At 41.5% G+C, this 17,394-nt stretch overlaps 1 protein-coding gene across 1 annotated transcript in view; it reads right to left on the bottom strand.

Moving 5' to 3' along the window:
• The window catches only part of cdc14ab (cell division cycle 14Ab), a 207,255-nt gene that overhangs the window by 122,524 nt on the left and 67,337 nt on the right, over window positions 1-17,394 (bottom strand). Inside the window, exons 13-14 of the mRNA XM_056276949.1 lie at window positions 10,806-10,906; window positions 10,305-10,352 (exon numbers count right to left, since the gene is read on the bottom strand). Coding sequence (XP_056132924.1) covers window positions 10,305-10,352; window positions 10,806-10,906 — 149 coding nt within the window. The remainder of the gene's footprint in view (window positions 1-10,304; window positions 10,353-10,805; window positions 10,907-17,394) is intronic.

Below are 17,394 nucleotides of genomic sequence, written 5' to 3'. Positions count from 1 at the left end.
CTTTCAAGAGAGGGATGACTGTTGTGGAGAACATTCCTGAACCACCCCAGATGAAGTCATCCATATGACAAGCAAGGACTCCCATCACATTGCAGGAGTCATCCAGCCAGTAGAATACTGCTGGATCGACTTTTGACACAGTGGCTCCCAACTGCTGCATAGTGTCTTTCACTTTATTATACCAAAACAGAGAAGTATCTGTTAGTCCATAGACACATTTCCTTAACTTCTATAGAGTTCCCTTGCTCTGAGCTTCTTGGGGAGGCTGGATGTAGACATTTCGGGTTAAGTCTTTACCTTGTAAAAAGGCTGCTTTAATGTCCATGGAGTTCAGCTGCCATTCCTTTTGACATATAACAGCCATGATCATTTTCAGAGACTCTGAGGCACATGTAGGTGAGTCTTTTGGAAGCTCCTGAGCATTCATTTCTTCAAAGTCTCTTGCAACTAATCTAGTTTTAGGTATAACACCACCAGGTTTCCCCTTGACTGTGCATACCCACCTCATAGAGATGCATTTCCGGCCTTCATCTTTCACCTCTTCAAACACATCATTCTTTTTTTCCAACTGCTGAGGTCAGGCAGACATGAATGCATCATCATTCATGATCAGCATGTCTTCTTCATGGCCGTTAGCACCTAACATGTCATGCTCAGAGGGAAACAGCTGAAAATTATGTACTCGTCCCAGGTCAACTGACCATGTTGGACCAGCAATTTCCTCAGGTTCAGTGTTCTGCATGTTGTACCAGTTTTTGTGTAGTCTAGTGGCCTTTCCTGTGCAGCTGAGGATTTTTTCAGTGTGTGCTTGGCCACTTCCACTATCTGTGTATGTAACTACTTGTCCAGTTTTCAGCCTAAGGCCTTCATGTGTCATGATGGAGTGTGTCTGTGATGTGTCATAGTTCTCATTGTGCCTTTCTGACTAGACCAAGCTAGTCTGACTGGCTGGTGATGAAACTCAGATATTTATCCTCTTTGGAGTCATTATCAGAGCTATTGATGTCAATGGCTCTTTTGTGTTCCGATGTATAGCAACGACAGCCGTTGGAGGTGTTAGTTTCGACTTCGTTAGTGCTCCATTCAGTGGTCATGAGTCATTGGAGCCGTTAGCAACCGACTGTTGTTCTTGGAGGCTAAGCTTTTGAGTGTCCTGGGTAGAGATGAAAGGACGGCATTGTAAGTGGGAGATAGGTGGCGTCGAATGTCTGGTGCATGTTCTGCTGTGATGCTGTCTTTTTTGATGATGTGACATTTGCTTTAGCAGCTACTGATCTGTTGTTTACCTCCAGTTTCCACTGAGAGATGCTCCTCAAGGGCTTAGCTGCATTATGGGCTGTGGCTGCATGGGTCTCGGCGTTAGCTTCTGAGCTAGCAGTGCTAATGCTAGCTTTGGCATTACCATGGTGCTCACTGACAGACAGCTCATCCAAACAATAAACCTGTTCTCCAGCTGAACCTCTGGTGAGACATTAGTGGAACTGTGTTTGTTGTGTCTGACTCTTCTTTTACTCCGGACAACGTCTGTTCAGAGCTCAGAGTTTGACACTGCGGGGGTAGAACAGTTCTTTGGTCTTGCTCCCCGGTTTAGCCAATAGCACATATCCAGCTCCGTCACGGTGTCGGTCTCATGCAGGTTTGGGCTGGACAAGGGAATAGTGTCCGTATAATCACTGGTGTGGGGCTCATTATGTCTGAAAGCTGCTTCGCAATGCATTTAATGTCCCTGGTTCTGGTTGTCAGCCAGTTCCGTGCCATCAGCTTAGGAAGCAGCAATCAGTTTTCAACAAGGTTTTTGTCCTCTTGTATTTGGTAGAGCATAGAGATTCTTGTTTCAAGCTCTGTAATTTTTCTGGCTAAGCATGGCACAGGTGGTGCATTCAGTGGAGGGAGAAGATATGGGAGGCGTTTTTCCCATAGCAAAACAAAGTCTCCAGCTGTCCAACTTCTGAGAGCATAAACCAGAGCATAAACCCAGCTTATGCTCTCTTCAACATTTACTGAACAGGACCACTATTTGCTGTTATTTCAGGTCTCTACAATTGTACTGTCACAATACACGATAAATAGGATCACTGTTTGCTATTACTTCATGTCTTTCTTATCGTACTCATAATACTCATTAAATAGAATCACTGTTTACTGTTATATCAGGTCTCTTCTATTGTACTGTTACAATATATGATAAATAGGATTACAATTTGCTGTTACTTCATGTCTTCCCTATCATACTCATAATATTCATTAAATAGGATCACTGTTTGCTGTTATTTCAAGTCTCTTCTATTGTACTGTCACAATATACGATAAATAGATCACTGTTTGCTGTTACTTCATGTCTTTCCTATCGTACTCATAATATTCATTAAATGTGATCACTGTTTGCTGTTATTTCAAGTCTCTTCTATTATACTGTCACAATATACGATAAACAGGATCACTGTTTGCTGTTACTTCATGTCTTTGCTATCGTTCTCATAATACTCATCAAATGTGATCACTGTTTGCTGTTATATCAGGTCTCTTCTATTGTACTGTCACAATATAAGATAAACAGGATCACTGTTTGCTGTTATTTCAGGTCTCTACTACTGTACTGTCACAATACACGATAAATAGGATCATTGTTTGCTGTTATTTCAGGTCTCTTCTATTGTACTGTCACAATATACGATAAACAGGATCACTGTTTGCTGTTACTTCATGTCTTTCCTATCGTTCTCATAATACTCATCAAATGTGATCACTGTTTGCTGTTATATCAGGTCTCTTCTATTGTACTGTCACAATATAAGATAAACAGGATCACTGTTTGCTGTTATTTCAGGTCTCTACTACTGTACTGTCACAATACACGATAAATAGGATCACTGTTTGCTGTTATTTCAGGTCTCTTCTATTGTAATGTCACAATGCACGATACATAGGATCACTGTTAGCTGTTTCTTCATGTCTTTCCGATCGTACTTATAATATTAATTAAATATGATGACTGTTTGCTGTTATTTCAGGTCTCTTCCATTGTACTGTCAAAATATACGACAAACAGGATCACTGTTTGCGGTTACTTCATGTCTTTCCTATCGTACTCATAATACTCATTAAATAGGATCACTGTTTACTGTTATATCAGGTCTCTTCTATTGTACTGTTACAATATATGATAAATAGGATTACAATTTGCTGTTACTTCATGTCTTCCCTATCATACTCATAATATTCATTAAATAGGATCACTGTTTGCTGTTATTTCAAGTCTCTTCTATTGTACTGTCACAATATACGATAAATAGATCACTGTTTGCTGTTACTTCATGTCTTTCCTATCGTACTCATAATATTCATTAAATGTGATCACTGTTTGCTGTTATTTCAAGTCTCTTCTATTATACTGTCACAATATACGATAAACAGGATCACTGTTTGCTGTTACTTCATGTCTTTGCTATCGTTCTCATAATACTCATCAAATGTGATCACTGTTTGCTGTTATATCAGGTCTCTTCTATTGTACTGTCACAATATAAGATAAACAGGATCACTGTTTGCTGTTATTTCAGGTCTCTACTACTGTACTGTCACAATACACGATAAATAGGATCATTGTTTGCTGTTATTTCAGGTCTCTTCTATTGTACTGTCACAATATACGATAAACAGGATCACTGTTTGCTGTTACTTCATGTCTTTCCTATCGTTCTCATAATACTCATCAAATGTGATCACTGTTTGCTGTTATATCAGGTCTCTTCTATTGTACTGTCACAATATAAGATAAACAGGATCACTGTTTGCTGTTATTTCAGGTCTCTACTACTGTACTGTCACAATACACGATAAATAGGATCACTGTTTGCTGTTATTTCAGGTCTCTTCTATTGTAATGTCACAATGCACGATACATAGGATCACTGTTAGCTGTTTCTTCATGTCTTTCCGATCGTACTTATAATATTAATTAAATATGATGACTGTTTGCTGTTATTTCAGGTCTCTTCCATTGTACTGTCAAAATATACGACAAACAGGATCACTGTTTGCGGTTACTTCATGTCTTTCCTATCGTACTCATAATACTCATTAAATAGGATCACTGTTTACTGTTATATCAGGTCTCTTCTATTGTACTGTTACAATATATGATAAATAGGATTACAATTTGCTGTTACTTCATGTCTTCCCTATCATACTCATAATATTCATTAAATAGGATCACTGTTTGCTGTTATTTCAAGTCTCTTCTATTGTACTGTCACAATATACGATAAATAGATCACTGTTTGCTGTTACTTCATGTCTTTCCTATCGTACTCATAATATTCATTAAATGTGATCACTGTTTGCTGTTATTTCAAGTCTCTTCTATTATACTGTCACAATATACGATAAACAGGATCACTGTTTGCTGTTACTTCATGTCTTTCCTATCGTTCTCATAATACTCATCAAATGTGATCACTGTTTGCTGTTATATCAGGTCTCTTCTATTGTACTGTCACAATATAAGATAAACAGGATCACTGTTTGCTGTTATTTCAGGTCTCTACTACTGTACTGTCACAATACACGATAAATAGGATCATTGTTTGCTGTTATTTCAGGTCTCTTCTATTGTACTGTCACAATATACGATAAACAGGATCACTGTTTGCTGTTACTTCATGTCTTTCCTATCGTTCTCATAATACTCATCAAATGTGATCACTGTTTGCTGTTATATCAGGTCTCTTCTATTGTACTGTCACAATATAAGATAAACAGGATCACTGTTTGCTGTTATTTCAGGTCTCTACTACTGTACTGTCACAATACACGATAAATAGGATCACTGTTTGCTGTTATTTCAGGTCTCTTCTATTGTAATGTCACAATGCACGATACATAGGATCACTGTTAGCTGTTTCTTCATGTCTTTCCGATCGTACTTATAATATTAATTAAATATGATGACTGTTTGCTGTTATTTAAGGTCTCTTCCATTGTACTGTCAAAATATACGACAAACAGGATCACTGTTTGCGGTTACTTCATGTCTTTCCTATCGTACTCATAATACTCATTAAATAGGATCACTGTTTACTGTTATATCAGGTCAGTGTGCATTTTATCTTCTGGAGCAATTCTGAATTGCTGGTTCATCTAGAACAGAGTAAGTATCATCTTTCTTGCTTAACAAGTTACTATTAGTCTTATTCCAGCTGCTTGAGTATTAGTCATTTTCTCTATAAATCTGCTGCTGGTTCCTAGTGGGATCTTATTCAAGCTGTAGCTGTCTTATTCTATTTACTTACTTGTCTTATTTACTTATTCTAGCTGTAGCTGTTTTTCACCTAGTGTGCCCTTAAACATTTCTTGTTGCCCAGCTGTTTTGACTTAGTTATCCTTTTAGCTTATAAATATATTCCTTGGTAACTTGCTGTTTGCAGTTTTAATAGCATTGTGTGAGGTTTGATAGAGTTTTACATAAGTGTCCAGTTTCTGGGCAATAAGCCTATTTTTAGTGTACCTCTTTGGCCAATTGGGTGTTAAGTGGCCAGTGTGTGGCCTGCACTCATGGCAGACAATTAGCAATCAATCTTCTTTAAATCACTGCTGCTGCTTGGAAGCATCTGCTTCCAAGCAACAGGCAAACAAGCCTAGGTTGAACAAAGGCTAGAGTGAACAAAGGCAAGCGCGACTTTTTCAAGCCAAGACTTCATCAAGCACGGACTGCTCTTTTTAGATCCGGTCATTCATCTGTATTTTGTGTACCTAGTGTAGACTATGTCAGCGTTTCTCAAACCTCTCCTGGAGGACCACTTGTCCTGCATGTTTTAGATCTCTCCCTGCTCCAACACAGCTGATTCAAATGATCAACTCGTTATGAGCTCCCGAAGCTGCCTAATAACAAAACTGATCATTTAAATCAGCTGTGTTGGAGCAGGGAGAGATCTAAAACATGCAGGACAAGTGGTCCTCCAGGAGAGGTTTGAGAGACACTGGACTATGTGTTTCCTTTGCATTCCTGTCCTTTCCTCTTCCCGGGGCTGGCATAGATGTTGGGTCACTCCTAGGCGCTGTGACCCTACCAATCTCATCTATCCAACACTCTCCACTCACATTGAGCAAGTGGTGACGGCAGGGCTCTGGAATTCCCAGTCTGCAGTGCCGAAAAAGGAATTTATCTCAGGCTATGCATCCTTGCTCTCCCTCAACTTTCTTGCTTTAACTGAGACCTGGATCATGCCAGAAAACACTACCACATCTGCAGCTCTGTCTGATGTGTACTCTTTTTCTCACACTCCCAGAGCTGGGAGGCGGGGTGGTGGTACTGGCCAGCTGATCTCCCTGAAATGGAAATACTCTCTTGTTGCCAGTCCACAGTTTTCTCTGCCCTCTTTTGAATTTCATGCTGTTACTGTCTCTTATCCAGTCAAACTCCCCATCGTGGTTGTGTACCCCCCACCAGGCCCCCTTGGTGAGTTTCTGGAGGAGCTTGACACACTTGTCTCACACTTCCCTCTTGATGACTCTGCACTTATCCTTCTCTGTGACTTCAACATCCACACTAACAAGCTAGATCCTCTTCTCTCTTTCCTCTCCTCTTTTGACCTTCACCTCTCAGCCTCTCCTCCTACCCACAAGGCCGGCAACCAGCTGGACCTTATCTTTACTAGACACTGTCCTATTTCCAATCTCTCTGTTACTCCCCTCCAGCTCTCTGACCACTATTTCATGTCTTACTCTCTCTCCCTCTCTTCACCCCCCTCAGCCCCTTCCCCTACCCACATGGTTTCCACCCGTAGACACCTCCGCTCTCTCTCCACCACTCAGCTTTCTTCTTCTGTTACCTCTATCCTCCCTACACCTGAATCTTTCGCTCTCCTACCCCCTGACACGGCTACTGATCTTCTTCTCTCTACCCTCTCCTCTTCTCTGGACAATCTCTTTCCCCTCACCTCCAGGCCTGCATGCCCAACTACACCTGTCCCTTGGCTGACCGACTCAGTACATACTGACAGACGGAGCCTGAGAGTGGCAGAGTGCAAATGGAGAAAAGGCAAACTCCCAGAGGGCCTTCTCGACTTCCAATCTCTTTCCACTTTCTCCTCCTCCCTTTCTGCTGCTAAGGGTGCCTTCTATTGCTCTAAAATCCTATCGTCTACCTCTAATCCTAAGAAACTCTTTGAAACCTTCTCTACACTTCTTCAACCCCCACCTCATCCTCGTACTTCCTCCCTTCTCCCTGATGACTTCGCTAACTTCTTTGACAAGAAGGTAAACGACATCAGATCCTCCTTTTCTCACCACCCGGTTAGTGCTGCTTGCACTATCCCACCCTCTGCACCCTCCCTCACCTCTCCACGTCCCACCCTATCCCACCTCCCTCCCCTCTCCCCCGACGAGGTCCTCAACCTCATCACATCCAGTCGCCCCACCACATGCTCCCTTGACCTGGTCCCCTCCCCTCTTCTTCAGTCTATAGCACCTGAACTCCTTCCCTATCTAACCCACCTCATCAACACCTCCCCCAGACAGGATGCTTTCCATCTGCCTTCAAGACTGCTAGAGTCATCCCCCTTCTCAAGAAACCATCATTTAACCCCTCTGACGTCAAAAACTTCAGACCAGTTTCTCTTCTACCCCTTCTATCCAAAATTTTCGAACGTGTTGTCTTTAACCAACTCTCTTTCTATCTCCACCAGAACAACCTCCTGAACCCCAACCAGTCTGGGTTCAGGGTGGGTCACTCGACAGAGACGGCCCTCCTTGCAGTGACAGAATCGCTGCACTCTGCGAGGCCAAACTTTCTCTCTCCTCTGTCCTGATACTCCTGGACCTGTCAGCTGCATTCGACACAGTGAACCACCAGATCCTCCTCTCTACCCTCGTGGGGCTGGGTGTCACAGGCTCTGCACTCTCAATGTTTGCAACCTACCTGACGGGTCGCTCCTACCAGGTGACACGGAGGGGATCTGTGTCGGAGCCTCACAGACTGACTACAGGCGTTCCACAGGGTTTGGTTCTGGGTCCTCTCCTTTTCTCCCTGTACACGACATCCCTGGGTTCTATTATTTGCTCGCATGGCTTCTCTTACCATTGTTATGCCGATGACACCCAGCTGATCTTGTCCTTTCCTCCCTCTGACACACAAGTAGAGACACGCATTGCTGCGTGCTTGACTGACATCTTGGAGTGGATGGCGACACACCACCTGAAGTTCAATCTGGACAAGACAGAGCTGATGTTCCTCCCGGGGAAAGGTTGCCCGCACCGAGACCTGGTCATCACCATCGACAACACCGTGCTGATGCCAGCTCGGACTGTGAGGAATCTGGGTGTGATCCTGGATGGCCAACTGTCATTTGCTGAAAACGTTGCATCGGTTGCTCGCTCCGGCAGATTTCTCCTCTATAATATCAGGAGGATTCGCCCATTTCTCACCGATGAGATGGCACAGGTGCTCATCCAGGCTCTGGTCATCTCCCGGCTGGACTACGGCAACTCCCTCCTTGCTGGTGCCCCGGCTATCAGACCTCTGGAACTTGTTCAGAAAGCAGCAGCTCGTCTAGTGTTCCACTCCCCTAAGTTCTCCCACACAACCTCCCTTCTCATGTCCCTACACTGGCTCCCAGTAGCTGCTCGCATCCAGTTTAAGACTCTGGTGCTAGCCTACAGGGCAGTGAAAGGAACAGCTCCTTCCTATCTCCAGGCCATGGTCAAGCCCTACACCCCCGCCCGACCACATCGCTCTGCTGCCTTGGGACGCCTGATTGCCCCATCGCTCAGAGGCCCTTGCTGCCGATCGACCCGGTCACGGCTCTTTTCTGTCCTGGCCCCAAAGTGGTGGAATGAACTCCCCACTGATGTCAGGACAGCGGAGTCGCTGCCCATCTTTCGGCGCAGGTTGAAAACTCACCTCTTTAAGAACTACTACCCTGTTACTTGTTCTTAGCACTTATGTATTCACTCATTTAAAAAAAAAATCTCTTTCTTGCACTTTTACTTAAGCACTGGCTTTGCTCTTAGATGCTTGTTTAGAAGCACTTATTACCTCGGATGATTAGTAGTTCTCCTGATTTCCTACGTTAAATGCACTTATTGTAAGTCGCTTTGGATAAAAGCGTCAGCTAAATGACTGTAATGTAATGTCTCTTCTATTGTTCTGCCACATTATATGATAAATAGGATCACTGTTTGCTGTTATTTCAGGTCTCTACTATTGTACTGTCACAATATACGATAAACAGGATCACTGTTTGCTGTTACTTCATGTCTTTCCTATTGTGCTCATAATATTCATTAAATAGGATCACTGTTAACTGTTATTTCAGGTCTCTTCTATTGTACTGTCACAATACACGATAAATAGGATCACTGTTTGCTGTTACTTCAGGTCTCTACTATTGTACTGTCACAATATACGATAAACAAGATCACTGTTTGCTGTTACTTCATGTCTTTCCTATTGTACTCATATTCATTAAATAGGATCACTGTTTGCTGTTGTTTCAGGTCTCTTCTATTGTTCTGTCACAATATATGATAAATAGGATCAATGTTTACTGTTATTTCAGGTCTCTTCTATTGTGGTCACAACGGTCTTCAACTTGATTCTGTCAAGTTGTTTCCTGACATTCAATTAACATTATTCATTATTTCATTTCTTAATAGGTTGTCACCCCTAAGGGAATGTTATTGCTTTCAGACATCTTTCCATCAGACGTCTTTTGAAGCATCAGTCTAGTTAATATATTCTAGAGCTTCAAACGTCGACTTATCCACATTAATTCCTCATATTCCATGATCAGAAGTGAAAACAATCTCCACAAAGAAAAGCCAGTCTAGTTCCCAGTCTCGTTGTGTTTCAGCCTCAGAGCCGTAGACAGACAGTCTCTTCTTTTCAAAGAGATGAAATCTGAAAATTCTGTGCAAACTGTGTGAAAACTGTTCCAAATTATCTGGTTGTTTGAGTTGAGCACTGCTTGTGGAGAAGTGGCAAATGTAACAAAAAAGTAGGAAAACTTGGAAAATCAAAGAGCAAAGCGGAGAGCAAGAACAAAAGCATCTGCACTGTAGCGTGGGCAGAGCATGGGCCTATAAGGCCCGAGTCTTGACTGGTAGTATAAAACCCACCAGTTTGACAAAATCTGATAGAGGTTTGTTTACAACACAATGAGTAAGGATTAATATGTAGCTCAATGTGGTGTTTTTTCTGATTTATGAAAAGTTTTGCAAATGTAAATTGTAAATAGTAAAAGAAATGTAAGAATGCATCTTAGGGCCTCATATTTTTCTGTGGATGTGCAGAACACCACCCCTACCTGAGTGGTTGGGATGCTGATCTGCTGTGGATTTTCATCTCTTCTAGTCTGAAAAAAAAACAAAGAAGGAAAAAGATTCACTTCCTGTTTAGAGTCCAGAAGTGATTCACTTTCAGAATCAGCCTAACAAGACAGGAAGCACGACGCCTCAGTCCACTCATTTGGGTCTGACCATCTCACTGTTAAGGTGTCACCTGCACGCATGTGTGTGAGCACAGTTTTAGCTACACTCTTTGATGGCTTGTTAAATTTTGTCCGTATGTTTTCTTTTTTCTCCTTGCTGAATGTAGAGACAGTACTTCTTGGTCAACTAACTTAATAGACCGGACACTTTTTGTGATACATGTTTTCCCCTCTATGGCCTGAATAACTAATTGTTTTTGATTACTGGTTCAGTCCAATCTCAAATTTGGCGACTTGTCAGTCCAGTCCAGTTGATTTGGGTTGTGGTTCTGTATAGTCCGTTGTTTCGATGGAAGATAAAGTTGTGTCAATCCTTACCTTAGAGCTCCTGTGGTGGCTGAGCGGGGCTGACGCCGGCCTTTCAGGGCACGAAGTTTATCTCCCTGGGTGACACAAATCCTGCTGTCATCAAACTCATTCTGTGAATGACAAAACAAACACATCCTAACACACAGTCCACTCGTCACATAAGGAATCCGTTTGTTGCCAGAGTCACCTGTTGTTTTAAGCTACCAACCCAATGGCTCACAAAAATCTACTCTGTAACACCCGGGCCCCAGCTGGCCCCCATCTTGCCCCCACTTAGCACCCAGCTAGCATCCAACTGGTCCTGAAGTAACCGTGCCGTGTGAATGCAAGTTAACTAATCTAGAAAACCAAAAGTTTCTCTATGTACTGTGAATGAATGAATGAGTGTGTGTGTGTGTGTGTGTGTGTGTGTGTGTGTGTGTGTGTGTGTGTGTGCATGAAGTGTGTTTTTTTTCTTCTTTAGTAGTGTGTGTGGTTAAATGTGTCTATAAGTATGCGAGTGTGTGTAGGGCTGTGTATATTTTTTGTGTGTGTGCAATTACTGCTTAGGACACAGTACAGACACAGACTGAAGGAGACACACAGAAGACTGGAACGTAAATGGCAAAAATCAAAATTGGAAGTTTTTTACCTATCATGGCATAAATGTTTTTTGAAATACAAGCGTGCTTTATCTGCTGCAAAAGCAGCGTATTGCTGTCACTTCATCAATATTAATAAACATAACCCCAAATTTCTCTTTGACACTGTATCTAAACTTACTAAAAAGCAGCTGTCTATTAGCTGCTCACCATTCACAGCCCATGAGTTTCTAGACTTTTCTTGCAATAAGGTTGATGAGATCTTAAACAAAATTAGTTCTTCAACTCCATCTACTCCTGCAGATCCTGTCTTACCAAATTCATACCTATACAATGAGGCGCTGATAGTCCCTGTTATTACAGCTTTTGAGACTATCTCTCTGGATACTTTGACTAAGCTCGCATCAGCTTCTAAACCAACTACTTGCCTACTTCACCCTTCACGAGCAAAACTTTTTAAGGACCTCTGGCCTTTCCTGGGACCTACAATGCTAGACATTGTTCATTTATTATTTATTACTGGTACTGTTCCCAGCAGTTTTATGGTAGCTGTGCTTAAACCACTACTTAAAAAAAATGCACCTCGATCCAGGGTCTCTTAACTACCAACCAGTCTCTAATCTCCCATTCTTTTCTAAAGTACTAGAGAGAGTTCTGTACCAACAACTTTCAACCCATATAGAAGAAAACCATCTAGATGAACCTTTTCAATCAGCTTTCAGGCCCTGTCACTCCACTGAAACTGTTCTGACCAGAGTGGTGAACGATCTTTTACTTGCTATGGACTCCGATTCCACTTCTGTGCTTCTACTACTGGACCTCATTGCAGCCTTTGACATCATTCAATTCAATTCAACTCAATTCAATTCAATTTTATTGTCATTAAAAACAATGTGCAGGCACATGTTAAAAATGAAATGAGGGCTGTGGCTTCACCAAAATCATTGATCACTGTATACTATTAGACAAAATAAATTGTAATTTTGGTGTCTCTGGCTTAACCCTCTCTTGGCTTAAGTCCTACTTATCTGGAAGAACCCACTGTGTCTGCTATAATATTACATCAAAATTCTCTGATGTTTAATATGGTGTACCTCAGGGCTCAGTTCTTGGCCCTCTACTTTTCTCTGTTCATATTTCACCTCTTGGCCATGGAATAAATTTCCATTGCTATGCTGATGATACTCAGCTGTATGTGCCTATAAGGGCCGATGATCGTGCTCACATGACTAATTTAGAGGCCTGCCGGGCTGCTGTGAATAAATGGATGTCACTTAACTTTCTGCTTTCAAATTTGGATAAAACTGAGATGCTGGTCATTGGCCCTGCTAGACACAGACACCAATTTGATCAAGCAACAATAACAATCGACAACTCTGTGATTTCACAAGTGTGGCAGCCAAAAATCTTGGAGTTACGTTTGATCCCAGCCATTCTTTTGATAAGCACGTTAAAGAAATGACCAAGATTGCCTTTTTTCACTTACGTAACATAGCTAAAATTTGGTCTTTTCTCTCCATGGCTGACACAGAGACTCTAATACATGCATTTGTTTCATCCAGACTTGATTACTGTAATGTTATGTTTTCAGGTCTGCCACATTCTAGTACTAAAAGTCTTCAGATGGTCCAAAATGCTGCTGCTAGAATCCTAACTAAATCTAGAAAATTTGATGATATTACACCAATTCTTGACTCCCTTCATTGGCTTCCTATCCATGTTAAATCAGACTTCAAGGTGCTTCTGCTAACTTGTAAAATCCTAAATGGACTTGCCCCATCATACCGGTCTGATCTCCTTAAACCATACACTCCATCTCGAGCACTCTGCTCTCAAAATACAGGGCTCCTGTGTGTACCCAAAGTTAAAAAGAAGTCAGCTGGTGGCAGGGCCTTTTCCTATCGGGCTCTGTTCTTGTGGAATAACCTGCCTGCTGCCATCAGACAATCAGAGTCTGTCAAGTCCTTTAAATCCAAACTTAAAACTCATCTTTTTGCCTTTGCCTACATTTAGTTGCCTTTAAGTTGAGTGCTTCACGACCTGTACTGCATGGAGGTTCGGTTTCTGTCTCAATGAATTTACCAACCACTGTTCTGCTGACGAGATTATAGCGTATAGATTATTAACTATTGCAAACTGTTCTCTTCTCTCATGTCTTTTCTCTGTCTCTAAATGATGTCTTCTCCTTTCTCTTTTTGTGTGTGTGAATGGTGTCATGTGAGTCTCCCTTGTGTGCACGTGTAGTCTGTCCTCCTCCCAGGTCTTCATGGTGATGGTGGTCACCACCTGGACACTGCTTGGCATTCCCCTCATCACATTTTCGTTTTATATAACTTATAATTTTGTTATCCTGTTTCAATGTTATATCCTTCTCTCAGACGCGTGACTTATGTGTTTTTTTTTCTTTCTTGTCTCTTCTCCCACGTATGTGAATGGTGTGATTGAGTCTCTTGTGTTCATGTGTAGTCTGTCCTCCTGTCAGGTCTACATGGTGATGGTGGTCGTGTGGCTCAGGTCCTGGGCTGTTCTGGTGGCATCTGGACACTGCTTGGTGTCCTCCTCATCATATTCTTCGTATATTTTATAATTCCATTATAATTGTGTTATCCTCTTTCAGTGTTGTATTGTGTAAATTGTGTAAACACAACATCACTGCGCGTTGTCCGTCTTGGGAGAGATCCTCCTCTGTTGCTCTCCCTGAGGTTTCTTCCCATTTTTTCTCTCTGTTAAAGGTTATTTTAAGCAGTTGTTCCTTATCCGATACGAGGGTCTAAGGACAGGATGTTGTGTTGCTGTAAAGCTCACTGAGGCAAATTTGTAATTTGTGATATTGGGCTATACAAAAAAATTGACTCGATTTATAATATGTTAGTTTCCTCAATTTGTTTTTGTGAAAGCAGCACATGTCACGGAGAAAATAGACCAGAAGCTGAAACTATTCTCCACGTCTGTTTCACCGCTGGTGTAAACACTAACCCTAACCCTAAATTCATAGACACTGTTAAAGTACAGAAAGGTCAAAACTGTACTCAAGTAAATGTCTTCATGCATGCTCAATAATCCAGGTAAGGAAATCACAAAAGGGATTCAGTTCATCTGAACCCAAAGGTTAGTGAGAGAAATGTTTCATCACTCATCCAAGTGACTTTGTTAGTCTCAACTGACTGCAGGTATCCCCCAACCTTACAGCACAGTTGCATAACGATTGAAACCAACGACCAGTTTCATATGTAAATTGGCATGACCATTAACTAGAGTAACAATGGCCATGTGTATTATTCACATAGGTTTGGGGAATAGTTGCAATCACAGCATTGTAATATGGTGACAGATGTACTCTTAGCTCCCCTCGCTTCAGGGACGGTCGTTCCCTCTTCACATAGATAGCCTCTTAGATTCCCTGTTCAAACCAGTGTTCCTCCCTATCAAGGATGTGCACATCCTCATCCTTGAAAGAGTGGCCACTGGCCTGTAGATGGGTATAGACTGCCAAGTCCTAGCCTGATGTGTTAGCTCTTTTGTGTTGTGCCATCTTCTTGGCCTGCACTATGTCTCAGTTGCTTTCAAGCCCCAAAACACGCAGCGCCAGAAATTGGTCCACCCCAAGGATGGGGCCCTCCGGCACAAACAGATTAATATAGTGTACACTGTTAAGAGCCGGGAGGATTGCTGTAACTTATACATCGAGGAAACCAAACAGATGCTGGCCAAGAGTACATGTACAGTGGTGGTTTAAAGTTTGTGAACCCTTTAGAATGTTCCATATTTCTGCATAAATATGACCTAAAACATCATCAGATTTTCACACAAGTCCTAAAAGTAGATAAAGAGAACAAATGAGACAAAAATATCATACATGGTCATTTATATATTGAGGAAAATGATCCAATATTACATATTTGTGCATGGCAAAAGTATGAGAACCTTTGCTTTCAGTATCTGGTGTGCCCCCCCCCCACCCCACCCCACCGTGCAGCAATAACTGTAACTAAACGTTGCTGGTAACTGTTCATCAATCCTGCACATTGGCTTGGAAGAAATTTAGCCCATTCCTCCGTACAGAACAGCTTCAACTCTGGGATGTCGGTGGGCTTCCTCACATGAACTGTTCACTTCAGGTCCTTCCACAACATTTCGATTGGATTAAGGTCAGAACTTTGACTTGGCCATTCCAAAACATTAACTTTATTCTTCTTTAACCATTATTTGGTTGAACGGCTTGTGTGCTTAGGGTCGCTGTCGTGTTGCATGTCCCACGTTCTCTTGAGATTCAGTTCACGGACAGATGTCCTGACATTTTCCTTAAGAATTCGCTAGAATAATTCACAATTCATTGTTTCATCAATGGTGGCAAGCCGTCCTGGCCCAGATGCAGCGAAACAGGCCCAAACCATGATACTACCACCACCATGTTTTATAGATGGGATAAGGTTCTTATGCTGGAATGCAGTGTTTTCCTTCCTCCAAACGTAACACTTCTCATTTAAACCAGAAAGTTCTATTTTGGTCTCATCTGTCCACAGAACATTTTTCCAATAGCCTTCTGGCTTGTCCGCATGATCTTTAGCAAACTGCAGACAGGCAGCAACATTCTTTTCGGAGAGCAGTGGCTTTCTCCTTGCAACCCTGACATGTACACCATTGTTGTTCAATGTTCTCCTGGTGGTGGACTTATGAACATTAACATTAGCCAATGTGAGAGAGGCCATTAGTTGCTTAGAAGTTACCCTGGGTTCCTTTGTGACCTGACCGACTATTACACGCCTTGCTCTTGGAGTGATCTTTTGATGGTCGACCACTCCTGGGGAGGGTAACAATGGTCTTGAATTTCCTCCATTTGTACACAATCTGTCTGACTGTGGATTGGTGGAGTCCAAACTCTGTAAAGATGGTTTTGTAACCTTTTCCAGCCTGATGAGCATCAACAACGCTTTTTCTGAGGTCCTCAGAAATCTCCTTTGTTCTTGCCTTGATACACTTCCACAAACATGTGCTGTGAAGATCAGACTTTGATAGATCCCTGTTCTTTAAATAAAACAGGGCATCCCCTCACACCTGATTGTCATCCCATTGATTGAAAACACCTGACTCTAATTTCACTTTCAAATGAGCTGCTAATCCAAAAGGTTCACATACTTTTGCTACTCACATATATATGTAATATTGGATCATTTTCCTCAATAAATAAATGACCAAGTATAATATTTTTGTCTCATTTGTTTAATTGAGCTCTCTTTATCTACTTTTAGGACTGGTGTGAAATCTGATGATGTTTTAGGTCATATTTATGGAGAAATAAGGAAAATTCTAAAGGGTTCACAAACTTTCAAGCACCACTGTATACTGTGTGCGTTTGTTTACTGTGTAATTTATTAAGCTTGTGTGTCTCCTTCAGTGTGTGTGTGTGTGTGTGTGTGTGTGTGTGTGTAGGAGTGTGTGTGTTTTTTCCTTATTCAGCATGTAACCAAGTATCTATTTGTCCCTCTTTAAATAGAAATAAATCAAGATGAGATCAGATTTAAATTGTACTGTAACAGGAAATTTATTCCAGGGTCTGGTAAAAGTATGCTACCTAGTAAGTCCAAATAATTAACTAATGGACTGGAACGTATCCTCCCTCAAATAAATTTCAACCCTTTGTTTTACATAAACGCACCAACAAAAAAAAATCTTCTGTTGTAATTTGTAAGTTATGACATAAATGAAAGAGAATGAATGACATGAATGAATGACAATATAACAAGCATGAATGAATGACATTAAAGAGATAGTTTAGCTATTAAGAAAATTTTAAAAATCAAATTCTTCAATATTTTTTTTTCTTTCAGTCTTAATCAAAAGTGAAAATTTTTACTGTTGTAAAACAATGAACAGTTAAACCTCCTGTGAAGGAAGAACATCTTTATCTTTGATTTGATTCTCCTCCATCCAGGCGGAAACACTCCCAACAGTTGAAACAAAACAAAAGCTGGGTACCCAAAAAAATATATTATTGTGCTCATTATCAAAGAAATATT

The sequence above is a fragment of the Lampris incognitus genome, chromosome 3 (genome assembly GCF_029633865.1).
Source record: "Lampris incognitus isolate fLamInc1 chromosome 3, fLamInc1.hap2, whole genome shotgun sequence".
Classification (NCBI taxonomy): Eukaryota; Metazoa; Chordata; class Actinopteri; order Lampriformes; family Lampridae; genus Lampris; species Lampris incognitus.
Note: the sequence above shows the minus strand (reverse complement) of the source record. Positions and strands in the feature narration are given on the sequence as shown.